This window comes from Phyllostomus discolor, chromosome X (genome assembly GCF_004126475.2).
Source record: "Phyllostomus discolor isolate MPI-MPIP mPhyDis1 chromosome X, mPhyDis1.pri.v3, whole genome shotgun sequence".
In the NCBI taxonomy this organism is placed as follows: Eukaryota; Metazoa; Chordata; class Mammalia; order Chiroptera; family Phyllostomidae; genus Phyllostomus; species Phyllostomus discolor.
In genome coordinates, this window is record NC_050198.1 from 32094086 (window position 1) to 32107520 (window position 13435).

At 49.0% G+C, this 13435-nt stretch overlaps 2 protein-coding genes across 3 annotated transcripts; both read right to left on the minus strand.

Moving 5' to 3' along the window:
• Positions 1-335: 335 nt before the first annotated feature.
• On the minus strand, positions 336-3058 carry PRAF2 (PRA1 domain family member 2). Its single transcript, XM_028522602.1, has 3 exons — positions 2779-3058; positions 1552-1769; positions 336-1128 (listed from the first exon to the last, which is right to left on the minus strand). The coding sequence occupies exons 1-3, from the start codon at positions 2955-2957 to the stop codon at positions 989-991; spliced, it is 537 nt and encodes a 178-aa protein (XP_028378403.1). The 5' UTR covers positions 2958-3058; the 3' UTR covers positions 336-988.
• Positions 3059-3512: 454 nt separating this feature from the next.
• Positions 3513-9182, minus strand: WDR45 (WD repeat domain 45). Of its 2 annotated transcripts, XM_028522599.1 has the most exons (11): positions 9068-9182; positions 7143-7214; positions 6933-7007; positions 6731-6835; positions 5728-5833; positions 5508-5602; positions 4911-4990; positions 4590-4798; positions 4409-4510; positions 4174-4319; positions 3513-3927 (listed from the first exon to the last, which is right to left on the minus strand). In XM_028522599.1, the coding sequence occupies exons 2-11, from the start codon at positions 7195-7197 to the stop codon at positions 3818-3820; spliced, it is 1083 nt and encodes a 360-aa protein (XP_028378400.1). In that variant the 5' UTR covers positions 7198-7214; positions 9068-9182; the 3' UTR covers positions 3513-3817. The 2 variants fall into 2 exon arrangements, with proteins under 2 accessions (XP_028378400.1, XP_028378401.1); XM_028522600.2 differs by lacking the exon at positions 9068-9182 and having other exon boundaries at positions 5728-5836; positions 7143-7212.
• Positions 9183-13435: the final 4253 nt, after the last annotated feature.

Sequence of the window (13435 nt, forward strand, 5' to 3'; positions counted from 1 at the left end):
ACACCGTGTTATGAAAAATATAAAACCATGGGAATAGTCTGTGATAATGTCAACCAGTTTGGTTTGGTTTTGTGATGTGGGGCAAGTCTTTTGCCTGTCTGTGGTCAGATTCCTGGCTATCCCTGAGCAAGAGCCCTTAGTAATACAAATGATAATGGGAACATTGCACACCCTCAACTACCTGTGCACTAATGCCGCTATGGTAACTGGTTCCCAGAAGGAGAGCTCACCACATCAGCCTGCATATTTTACAGAGAGACCCAATCAGAAAGAGTCTTAGCAGAATCAAAAAGCAAAAGGTCGCTATAGCCCATTGAAATGTGCAGTCTTTATCCAGGAGGCCCAATTGGCTTGAGCCATATAACAGCCTTTATTGCTGCAGCAACACTGATATATATATGCTTCATTCCAAGTTGGGGCTACCCCCACCCCTATGGCCCTTGCCACTGTGGAACTTTGGCAGAGGATGAGAGGCAAAATCTCTAAGCAGAGCTGGAGGGAGGCAAATGGGTCTGGTGAGTGGAGTTACTTGGGACCAAGGGTTCAACAGGGTTAGGATACCTGATTTCCACTCAGAGGGGGACTGAAAACTCGGGTCCTAGGGTCAAGATTTGGCAATGCTTTGATCTGGGTTCAAAGCTGGGCTGTGGCATGGAAAAACCTTGGTCTAAGGTTCAAAATTTGAGAATGCCTTGGTCCCACATCCCACAGCTTTGGGGTTGAGCATGGGAGACAAGTAGGTCCCAGTTTGGGGTTAGGGGAGTGTCTCTGTCCAGTTTGACATTGGCCACATATATTCAGGTTTTCAAGCCCATTTTGGGCTGGATGTGGGTGGCTCTGTCCCAAGTTCAGGGCTGGGGAAGACTCTGGTCCCTTGGGTAATGGGGACTGGGGCTTCTGTTTTAAAGGGTTGGAAAGTGCTTTGAATCCCAGTTATGAGTTGGGGTGGGGTAGCATTCTCCAAGTCTTGAGTCTAGATCCCAGGGCCCTAGGATCCAGCCTCCTGCTCTTGTCCCAGTGCCTCCAGTAGCAGCCCCATTGGTGTCCGCTTGAGACCAATGCTCTCAATCTTGTTCTCAATCTTGTTCTTGAGGTTGCGCAGGCGTAGCGAGGCGTGCACCAGGATCACTACGAGGAAACACCGAAAGGAGTGGTCAGTGGTCAGTGGAATGGGACATCAGCCTTTAGCCAATGGCGGCCCACAAAGGGGAACATAACAGGCAGGCCACTGGTCAGTCGACAGAACACCTCTCTGATCCTGAAACTGTGGCCGAGCAATGCCTGGCAACAGGGGCGTGGTCAGGGAGGGCACACAGTACGGGGGATGTGGCTGGTGGAAGAAATTTAATACCAGGAGAGAAGGCCAGAAAAGCGGTATTAAGAAGGGCGTTCCCAAACAATGAGAGCAAAACCAGGGAAGGTGCTTTGTAAAGGAGTGTGGCCACACCCACTGGGTCCTCCCAGCCCCCCTCTGCCCAGGAACCAAGGCAAGGCCACCCTGGCGCCAAGCGCTGGCCTTGTTCCCACTGTCTCAGGGTAGTGGAGACTCACAAAGCACAGGCCCGGCAATGCTGAGCAGGAAGGTGCAAGCGCCGCCCACTGCCCAGAGAATCAGGAGGCCAACGGCAAGCACCGCGGCCAGGCAGGCGGCGGGGTGACTGCGGCGGCAGCGGCGCACGGCTGCGCGACTCTCAGCCGCCCACACCAGCACCCCGAGGGCCACCGCCACCACCAGTGCGCTTAGGAGGGTGTGCAGCGGGCGAACGTACCTGCGGGGACAATAGAACTAAGCCAGTAGATCAGTCGAGAGAGCCGTCCGGCCTCTAAACCTCCCAAGACTGCCATGCAAGCCCTAAGAGCTTAGGTCCCCACTCTCTGGACCCTCCCGCCAGCCCCATTTCCAATAGGTCCACCCTCCAGGGTTTTCGACTCTCTTCTTAATCTTACGGCCCCATCTTCCTGAGCTTCAGCCCCTCCCACCTCGTTAGGCTCCTTCCCTAGTCTTTCTGACCCTACCCCTGCAAGGCCCCTCTCTAGTACCCCACCCCATCCTGCCCCCAAACCCACCATTTGAGCCCAACCAACCCTTGCAGATTCTTTTTCCAGGCCTGTGTCAACACACTTCCCTCTCCCAGGCCCAGGGTCCTTAAAGGAACCCCTTCCAGGCTTTAGACCCCACCCTTAACTTCCAACCCCACCCAAACCCCTCCTCCAGGTTCTCCATTGCTCTCAGGTCTCAGGCCTTCTATCCCTGGGTCCTCCCTCTTGGCTCAAGTTCCCCAACAGGTACCTGCTCCTACTGCGCTCGTCAGACTCCCCTCCAAACCTAGATCCTCCACCAGTCCACTCTCTAAACCCTTCAACTCCACCACAGCGACGTCCCCGTCCCTGCCCTAAGGCCTCCAGGGCCCCCTTAACCTGACCCCATCAGTAACATTGCCCCACCGCCCCCAGACACACTCACGACCCACTTTAAAGCTTTCACTCCCCGCTGTTTCCCCTTCAGTTCCACGTTCTCCATCTTCCCTGGGTCTTCCTTCTGGTCCCAGTAACACCCTGATGCCCTCCTCAGCCAGCTGTATTCAACCCCAGGCCCTCCTTATAACTAGGTCCCATTCACTTCGAGTCCTCCCACTCCCAAGCACCTTAGGCTTTCCAATTCTACTGAATGTGCCTTCCCGTGCCTTACAGCCTCCCCTCCCCAGTTCTCAGAATCCCATGGGCCCACCCTCTATACCCTGCAGGCGTCCCCTGCCAACTGGCGCCTCCCTCCCTCACCCAGCCAGCGTAAGACCGAAGCCAAAGCAGACAAGGTAGTTGGTTTGGTAGTAGAGGAGGTTGTTGATGACGCGATGGCACCATCGCTGCAGGTCGCATGGATCCGGGGCCGCCAGACGCGCGGACCCCAGAATGAAGTCATCCAAGGCGCGTAGTGGTGGCAGCCGCACCTCCGACATTCTGCAAGTCGATGTAGCTAGACCAGCCAGAAGAGCAGCCGGACTACACAGACTACAATGCCCGTTACCCCATGCGCCACTGCAGCGGACATTGGGAAATGGAGTCTGGGCGGGGCAGCTGCTACCTTATCCACCCAGATGGATAGCGCAGGCGCAGCAAAGCACGTGACGGGGAATGCAAATACCGGAACAGTAAGGCAGCAGGGGCTGCAGGGAAACTAAGTATCCGCAGCGAGTTCCTATGCGCTCCCGGATGGGGGCGCCAAGAGGGACTGTTCCAGGCGACGCTGGCGGTGCAGTAACAGTAACCAGGCAAAGGAGGTAGCAGAGATGACGACAGGGGCTGTCAGACGGACTGGAGCACGATCCCACCTCCTTCCTGTCCAAGAGGGTCACACCTTTCCTGGAAACTCCTGCAGTGCCTTTTCAGCCTCATCTCCTTCAGGTCCCACCCCCGAGGTCCAGCCATAAATACTATTAAGGGCTTTTTATTCATATTCACCAAAGATTGGCTCTTTCTAGGAAGGTGTTGTGTTTTTTTTTTTTGTTTGTTTGTTTTTAATCCCCACAGGTTGGATTAGGGCACTCCCTCAGGGTCCCTGGTCTCCTCCAGGTTGGGAGCCCAGGGCATCTGCTGCTTGTCCGATTACCTGGCCTGGCTCTGTGGGCACACAGTCCTTAAGGGCATAATCATCAATAAGTGCTTGGGGGAAATGAGCTGTTTAGGCATTGCTCTGCGGAGTGGAAAGTGGGCACCTACCCCATTAGTGCTTGCTGGCTGGTGGCTTCCACCACTCCCACCCCCATAAATGCTTTGCACTCTGCCACTGCAGGTCCCTAGCACAACCCACACAGGGTCCTTAAAAGTCATCATCATCACAGATGTCGAGGTACACATCGAAAGCCTCTCTGTTGCAGTTTCCATCAGGAGTGAAGACATACTTGTGGAAGGTCCCATCTACACAGATGGCTGGAGGAGGGGAGGGAAGATCAATAAAAAAATTAGAAGCTGCAAAAGCCACACATTTGAATCCAGGTGTCCCATGGCCTACAGTCTCCTTCCAAGCCTTTGCCTGCATGCCATTCCCCTTGGTGATAATGGAGTTGAACCACCCATTCTAGCTTCTTCAAGCTTTATATTCCCTAAAATTCTTTAGGTCCAACCTGCAGGCCTTTGCCCATGCAATACCCCCAGTCAAGGGTTAGTCCCACTCACCAATGACAGAGTTGACATTCTTGGAAGTGTTGCGACCAAAGGCACAGATACAGGCTGACTCAGCAGGCACAGTGAAGCTTGCCAGGCTCCACTGAGAGTCCACGTACTGTCCAATCATAGGCCCAACCTTGCCCACTCGAGCTAGCCTGCAAGCAGTACTAACTTAGCCCAGGTGTGGTACATGGGCAAGGGGAGGGGGACATGGCAGGGTGAGGCAGGGGATGGGGATACTCACGCAGAGCGGCGGTTGAGACGGGTATCCTTGAGAGCAAATATATGGACTGTGCCCTTATCACTGGAAGCGCATAGGAAGGAGGAGTCATGGCTGAAGTTGATACTGGAAGACAGACCAGCAATGTCGCCAGCATGTCTTATGGCATGGAGTTGCTGGCCCACCATGCATTCCCTGTGCTCACCAGTAGAGGGTGGCAGGGTCAGTGCCTCGGCGTAGTTCCACGAGTTTCTCCTTGGACTGTGTGTCAAAAAGACGAATAAGGGTGCCCTTCTGGGAAGCTGAGGCCACTACGGTGCCTGGCTGGTTTAGGGATACACAGGCCACATCACTCTGATGTGCATTGATGGTAAACGGAGCAGATGAAGTGCCAGGCTTTGTGCTTGCCAGGTCCTATGGTGGGAAGGAACAGTCTGGGCTTGGGTAGTAAGGATGGCAGGGTTTCAGAGTCCACAGGGAGAACTAGCCCACCCACCTATCCACCCCTGCCCACTGGGAAACTTACCACAAGCTGCAGACTCCCACATTTGTGTCCTGGGAACACTAGCAATTGTTTCTCCAGGCTGGGGCAGAGGTCACAGAGCCCTAGGGTGTGAAGATGAAGTTGGGGCGGGGGGCGGCTGGTGAAAGGGAAGCAGGGGCCAGGCAGGGTCTCAGAATGGACAGAGCTGGATAAGGACTGGACTGTGACCTTCCATGATACATGTTACCCACAGAACCCTCAGGGTGCTGCCCTCAGCTGTGCTCCCCACCAGGAAGGTATAGTCCCTTCTTGCCTACACAGCTGTGGCAGCCCCAAGAGGCCCAGGGATCCCTGACACACCCACCTATGTGCTTAGTAGGTATTTTTGCTCTGATATCTGGGGCATCAAAGGGTGGGGCAGGGATTAGGATGGGGAGAGAGAACTGGCTAAGAGATGGAAAGATAGACACATGAGGGATATGAGCATCTCAGGCCATTTGAGCATCTCTGTGCAAACTCTCTCCGACTCTCTTTTCCCATTTCTCTCTCTGTGTGCCCCTCCTGTTTGCTCTTCATTTTCTCCCCTCCACCCCATCCACTGCCTCCTGCCCTCACTCCTGCATATCTGGGTCTTCTCACCCTTTGGGTTGTCCCGGGTGTCGAACTCAAACAGCTTTCGGGGATTGTCAGGGAAGGAGTACACATAGATGCGGTTCCTCAGCACAATCACGATTCTGTGGGCATCACACAACACCAGATGGCCATGAAGGGAAGGCAGAATGTCCAGGCAGGACTAATCCTCTTGCCTGCTGTGGGGACTTCCTACCTGCCCCCCACCCCCAGTCCTCCTCAGGCTCACTTGTCATGGCGCATGCGCACAGCCAGCACTGGCTTGGTGAAGGTGAACTCCAGCACCAGCTTGTCCTTGGAGTCCTTGCCCTCCCGGGCATCGTCCCAGATCAGCACTGCTGGGCAGGTGGGTGCATTGTTGGGGCCAAAGTTTAAGGTGAAGGGCATCCCTGGTGACACAAGACCCACCCCTACTCCCCATGGGACCGCAACCCACTTGTTTAACCTTTTGTTAACACCCAATACAAGCCTCACACAGCATGACTACTTGTGGGCATTATTCCTGAGAGAACAGGTTCTAGAACTGTTGTACCCATTTATAAGTGAGGAAACTGAGGCTTGAAGGGATTGAGTATTTGGCCAAGGACCTCATAGCCCATCAGCAGCCAAGCAAGGACTCATACCCAGGCCTGTAATTTCCTGTCACTAACTATGTCTGCCTCCAAGGTCCTAGTCCCTGTGCTCCTAAGATTTCTATGAGAAATACTAGGCTCTGTCACTTGCCTAGGGCAAGTCCCTTGCCATGTCCCAATGCAATTTAAAAAACTCTTAAAATAAGATGGCAGTTGAGGGTCAAGGCAAGTGGGCATTGGGGAGACAGCTTGAAGATGTTAAAACCAATTAGTTGTATGACCTTAAATAGGTCACTCAACCTCTCTGGGTCTCAGTTTCTTCATCCATAGAAATGGAGATAATGATACCTCCCACCACAGAGTTATTGTGAGGGTTAAATGAGTTAATACACGTGCAGTATTTAGAACAGTACCAAGCTCATAGCAAGCACCCTGCAGGTAAAGACATGGCATACAGGAGGCATTCAATTAATGTTTGTTAAGTGAAGCGAAAACATCAAGCTTCTTAAGCTATAAGATCCATGACTTTTAAGCTGTAGGCTTCACTGTGTGACTCTAAGGTGCTCTGACATCTTCAGCTGCCAATGCCTTGGGGTGCCTGGGGGAAGCCAGGATTCCAGGGAATCTGGGCCAAGGGTGGGATGAAATGAGAGCACTTACCTGAGATCTCTGAGAACTTGGGGCTGCTACCACCGCCCACCAGGGCCAGCAGGTTGGAGCGGTGCAGCATTTCCACCAGGCCCATGCTGCCCACTTGCTCATGGTCTGGACAAGGATCAGGGTATTAGCAGGGGTGGGAGCCAATGGCCAGCCCATTCCTTCACCCCTTCTGCCCACTGCCTCACCCCCACCAATGGCTCACCCAGATGCCCCTTCTCCATCAAGGGCTCCACGTTGTAGATGCGCACGCCTGTCTCCATGGCGCAGCAAAAGCAGCCTGGGGAATGGGAGGAATCCAGGCTGCCCCAAAGGATGCCCAGGTGGGAAGCTAGGGCTGCTTAACAACCACCTCTGACCATTCTCACCCTTCCTCCCTCCCTCCCACAAGAGTATAGGCACAAGTCTCTCTCACTTTGGTCTTGGTTGAAACGCAGGCTGGTCACTCCTCGAAGTGGCTGCTGGGACATGATCCAGGATTGCTTTCCTGAAGGTAGGTAGGGGGTAGGGTTGGGGAGAGTCCTGGGGTCTGTTTGCCTTCCAAGTCCTAGAACTCCTGCCCCTAATTGATTTCTTATTTTACCTCCCACTCTACTAAGCCCAGCAGGACTGCAAAGAAGACAAAAACAGAGGAAAGAGTCCTGGGGTCTCCACTCTAAGCTCCCAAGACTCCAAACAGCATGGCCAGGAACCTCCCTATCTTCTCACAGCTAGCTTCAAGGCTACCCTTTCCTGGAACAAACACCTCCTCCTTACTTCCCAGCCCTCACAAATGGCTTGTCAGAAAGTATTAGGACAGTAAATGACCCAGTGACATCTCCTCTCCAGTCCCAGGCAATCCTGGCCCCAGTGCCCAATATGGCCTGGACTCACCCCCACCCATTTCTCATCTTCATACCTGAATCGAGCAGCCAACTCTACCTGTCAACAAATGGGGACAGGAGGCTAGGACATCCACCTCTTCCTGCACCTGCATGACCTGGCCCTAAGACCAGCTATGGTTGGTTTACCACCCATAGGAATTCCCCTCCTCATGCCCTTCTGACCGCCCCTCCAACCTATTCCACCACCCTAGAGTGCTCTCACACCTTCCCTCCTCGCAAGTTTCTCCAAACCCCTTAAGGATCCCTTGACTACCTCAAGATGGGCTAACTTCTGCCCAACCAGGACCACCCTGGATATTTCCCCATATTCCCTTATGCCCTGAAGACCCTATGTCAGAATCCCCTATCACTCCAAATCTACCCTGGGGACATCCTCTTCAATGTGCTCTGATATCCCCAAGTCCAACATGGATTGACTTGGACCTACCCCCAGGAATCCTGTCCCCTTAAGATCTGTGAACAAAAAAAGGGATTCTATAGAAAGTTAACCTCACTGGATGATCTGATTACAAATTCCTAACTGGGCAGGTCATGATAGGTAGTCATGTCCCTGGCATATAACTTCTTTAGTAAAAGGCTTATCTTTGCCTTAAGCAAGCCCTGTCCATAGTTTCTTTGAATCTAGATTAACACACCTTTGAAATACCACCTTTCAGACCCCCCTTTTTAATCTGATCCTCACCTAGATTTCTTCCACCTTCATGTGTAATCTTCTTTATGGTCTCATCTTAATCTCAAATGCATAAAAGAAACTTCAAACCGTTATTCTCTAAAGCATTTGAGATGTTGTTTCCTGGCAACTGCAGTCAGTTTTGGCTCAAATAAACTCATAAAAATTCTCAAAAGGTCTGAATGTTTCTTATGTTGACAGATTCTTCCTCCAAACCCCCTATCCTCTCTCCACGATCCTATCCCAAGACACCCCTACCCCTTTAAGACTGTTGTCCAGGATACACACCTCTCAAAATCCCTACCTGAAATAACTCAACCTCCCAGACTCCTGCCGCAGACCTTAAGATGTTGGTCCTAAACCCCCCATACTCCCTACAATTTCGGACCTCCCCAAGACCTTTTCCCAGACTTACGCCTCTCTGTGCTCCAAGAGCTTCGCCCACTTCCTTCCCCACTGTACTACCTCTCTTGGACCACCTCATTCCCCAAAGATCCATTATTTTGACAGCCCCATCTTCCAAGATCCCCTTATTTGGACTCCCGTTCCAAAGATCGGCGCCACCCAAGAACCCTGCCCTGAGATGCCTCGCACAAAGCCTCCAGTTCCCAGCATTTCTTCATGTCCAAGACAGCACTCAAACTCCTTCCAACCCCCGCGCCCCCTCAAGATCCCTGTTCTAGATCCCCTGATCCACAAAGACCCTTGATCAAAAGGCCTCCAGCCTAGCCCCAAACCCCGACCAATTCTGAGGTTATGTCCCAGCTCCGCTCCACCTGTACTCACCTGACCTCTGCTCCTCTCGACCCCAAGGACAGCTCTCGGTGCCGCCCGCGGCCCGGCTTTCTGACCTCCAGGGCCTTGACACCCGGTTCCGGTGTTTACATTTGGTCTCACTTCCGGGGGAGGGAGTCGGTCACCGGAAATGACTCATCGTGGCTGGAAGACGGGACCGCAGCCCTACTGGTCCAAGTTTTGTGGCATTGGAAGAACGCAGGTGAAAATGGCGTTCTCCTAGGAAGGAGCGGAGAGTGGAGGAGGCTTGGCAAGGCCATGGCCACGAGAGTCTGAGGGGAAGGAAGAGGGGTGGCCTAGAGAGTCGTCCCCTTGCTGAACGGGAAAGGGCCGAGGATTTCCCACCTCGGTCCTGCTCAGAGGGCTTACAGGCGTCAACTTCCTGGGTCAACAAGACACAGACTTCCGAGGTGGGCTACAGTGGCCCACCTTGCTAATACGTAGTTTGTCCACACCTGGAGTGAAGTCTAGGAACCCTCCAGGCGTGAGGCTGTCCTGGGGACTTTGAAAGCTGAGACCGTTCACTCTTGTCTTTGAGAAACCTGGGATTGGATTTTCCTAGCCAGCTCTTGGTTTATTTACAAAATGAAGATGGTATTGTAACATTTATTCATTTTTTAAAGGTTTTAAAATTTATTTTTAGAGAAAGCGGAAGGGAGGGAGAAAGAGGAAACATCCACGGTGACCTGGCCGGCAGCCCTGACTAGAAATTGAATTGGTGACCCTTCAGTTTGCAGGCTGGCACTCAGTCCACTGAGCCACACCAGCCAGGGCTTTTAAAAAAGATTTACTGATTTTAGAGACAGAGGAGAAGGGAGAGATTAACGTAGATCTGTTGTTCCACTTATTTATGCAATCATTGGTTGATTCTTGTATGTGCCTTGACCAGAGATGGAACCCGCACTTGGCATATTTAGTTCACCAACTGAGCTACCTGGCCAGGGTGAAAATGCTGTTTTGATAGCAAGAGGTGTGTTTACTGTGGGGGGGGGGGGAGACCCTAATTATCTACATAATGGAAATTTTTTAATGTAACTTTTAAATTTTGAGTTAATTGTGGATTCACATGTAGTTTTGAGAAATAATACAGAAAAATCCCTTGTACTTTAACAGTTTCCCCCAAAGGTAACATGTAAAACTATACTAAAATATTACTCAGGATATTGGCATTGATATAATCCACCCATCTTTACTTTTTCCCAAGTATTGTTTTAAAAATTATTAATATATTGTGGACATCTGTTTAATTTATCCATCTAAACTGACTTTATGATATTTTGTGGAATAAATGTAGCATTATTCAGCTGTTCCTCTACTGATGGCCATCTCTCTAGGTTGTTTCATGTACTGTGTTATTAACATCCATGGAGTGACTCCATTGCTATGCTCCTCAGGAAAGCCAGTCTTCTGGACTTCTTTGTGCTATCTTTGTTTTTTTTTTTTTAAAGAACTTTATTTCATTTTAGAGAGGGGAAGAGAGGGAGAAAGAGAGGGTGAGAAACATCATTTGGTTGTTTCTCGCACATCCCCAACTGGGGACCTGGCCTGCACCCCAGGCATGTGCCCTGAGTTATGGGAATCAAACCAGTGATCTTTCAGTTTGCAGGCTGGCACTCAATCCACTGAGGCACACTAGCCAGGGCTTTCTGCTATATTTCTTTATGTCCCAGATCATATTAATTTAATTCAGTTTGGCTTCTGTCACTCCCATATCTCTGAGACTGCTCAACCACACAGTTGGGTATGTGTGAGAGGCAACCACACACTGATGTTTCTCTCCCTCTCTTTCTCCCTCCCTTCACCTCTCTCTAAAAATAAATAAATAAATAAAGCCTTTAAAAAAATAAAGTATACTTACAGCTGGTGTATCTCTCCATACCATGACCCTTTCCTTTCTTAGAGAGTGAATAAAAAACTTTACTCTCTACAAAAAAATAAGTAACTAAAAATAAGGTATGCTTACAGAGGTATGCAGTCATCACCACAATCTGAAACATTTTCATCACCATCAAAAGAAACCTCATACCTCTTATCAATCATTGCCCAGTCCATGCTCCTCCCACCCCAGCCCAGGCAATCATTAATCTACTTTCAAATCACTGTGGATTTGCCTATTCTGAACATTTTATACAAATGAAAGTATACAATATGCAGGTGGTCCTCTGTGACTGGTTTCTTTAATTTACCATACTATTTTGTTTTTCTAAGATTTATTTACTTTTAGAGAGGGGAAAGGAGTGAGAGGGAGAGAAACATGAAATACATTGATCTGTTGTCTTCCACGCCCCCTGCTGGGGACGAGGCCTGCACCCAGGCATGTGCCCTGACTTGCAACCTTTCATTTCACAGGCCAGCAGTCAGTCCACTAAGCCACACTAGCCAGGGCAAAAGGTGTTATTTTTTTTAAAAAAGGAAAACATGACCCATAATAATCAATAACTGGAAACTGGCCTAGAATGGACACAGATGTCAGAATTAGGAGAAAATGGTGCTTAAAAAAAAAGTGTTAGACCCTGGCTGGCGTAGCTCAGTGGATTGAGTGCAGGCTGCAAACCAAAGTGTCGCAGGTTTGACTCCCAGTAAGGGCACATGCCTGGGTTGCAGGCGACGGCCCCCAGCAACCGCACATTGATGTTTCTCTCTCTCTCTCTTTCTCCCTCTCTTCCCTCTCTAAAAATAAATAAAATCTTTAAAAAAAAGTGTTAGATTGAGCGCATTCAGGGTGGTATGTCCGTAGACAGGATGGATAAAATCAAAATGTTGACCATACCTAAAACAACTATACGACATTTACACAATGGAATACTACTCGGCTGTGAAAAAGAAGAAAATTTTTACCTTTTGGGACAGTATGGATGGACCTGGAGAACATAATGCTAAGTAAAATAAGCCCGTCAGAGAAAGACAAATACCATATAATCTTACTCATATGTGGAATCTAATGAACAAACTGAACTAACAAGAAAAATGAGGAAAAACTCATAGATGGAGAGCAGATGACAGCTAGTGGGTGGAAGATTAGGGGGTGGAGGGAGTGAGCAAAAAGGAAAAAGGACTCATGGACATGGACAACAGTGGTGATTGCTGGAGGGAGAGAAGTATAAGGGGACTAAATGATAGTGGAAAAATACAATAAAGTTTAAATTAAAAAAATAAAAATACATAATTTTGAAAAAACAATGCTGACCATACCAAAAATTGATGAGGATGTGGAGGAACTAGAACTCTTACACTATTAGGGATGTAAAATGCTATGATCACATTTGGAGACAGTTTGGCAGGTTTGTTTGTTTTTTTGTCATAAAGTCAATTATTCTTTATACAGCAATTATTCATAAAAAGCTTACTATATGCTACATTGTGCTGGACACCTGGGATATTGGCAGTTTCTTAAAATATTAAACATAGTATACTTATGATATGATCCAGCTATTCTACTTCTAGGCATGTACCCACAAGAAAAAGAAGTATATGTCCATACAAAGACTAATCCCCATCAACAGATGAATGAATAAACAAAAGGTAGTATATCTATACAATGGAATATTATTAAACCACAAAAGGAACGAAGTACTGATACATACCATAACATGCACCAACCTTGAAAACATGGTGAATGAAAGAAGCCAGACACTAAAGGCCACATATTGTATGGTTGTGTTTCCTTTTATGAAATACCTAGAATAAGCAAGTCTGTAGAGATGGAAAGTATTTTAGTAGTTGCCAGGGACTTCGGGGAGGAGAAAACAGTGAGTACTAATTGGTATGGGGTTTGTTTTAGAGGTGATGAAATGTTCTGGCAGTATATATTGGTGATGTTATACAAACTTCTGAGTGCACTAAAACCACTGAATTGTATACTTTAAAGAGGTGGATTCAATGCTGTGTGAATATACATGGAACTACATGGGTGAATCTCTGATAATTTTGTAGAGCATGTCAGACAGAAAAGAGTGCATATTCAATGATTCATTTATGGAAAACTCTAGAAAATGCAAACTAAACTATAATGACAGAAAGCAGATCAGTGGTTGCTTGGGGATAAGGGCAGGACAGAAAGAAGTGATTAGCAGGGGGCAGAGGAAACTTCTGCAGGTAATATGTTCACTATCATGATTGTGGTGATAGTTTCACAGGTATATACATGTTTTTTTTTAGAAATAATACAACCCTTCTCTTCTGCCTTCATAGGCCACCACCATCTCTTTCTGTGTCCATGTCACTTTGTGATGTTTCTGTTAGAAGGCATAAAAAATAATCTCTTAGAGCCCCAAATATGAACAGCTATTACCAGATGGGATGATGTTATGAGGAATATCAGAACTCCCAAAAGATTAGTGAGCAAAAAAACACAAAAAA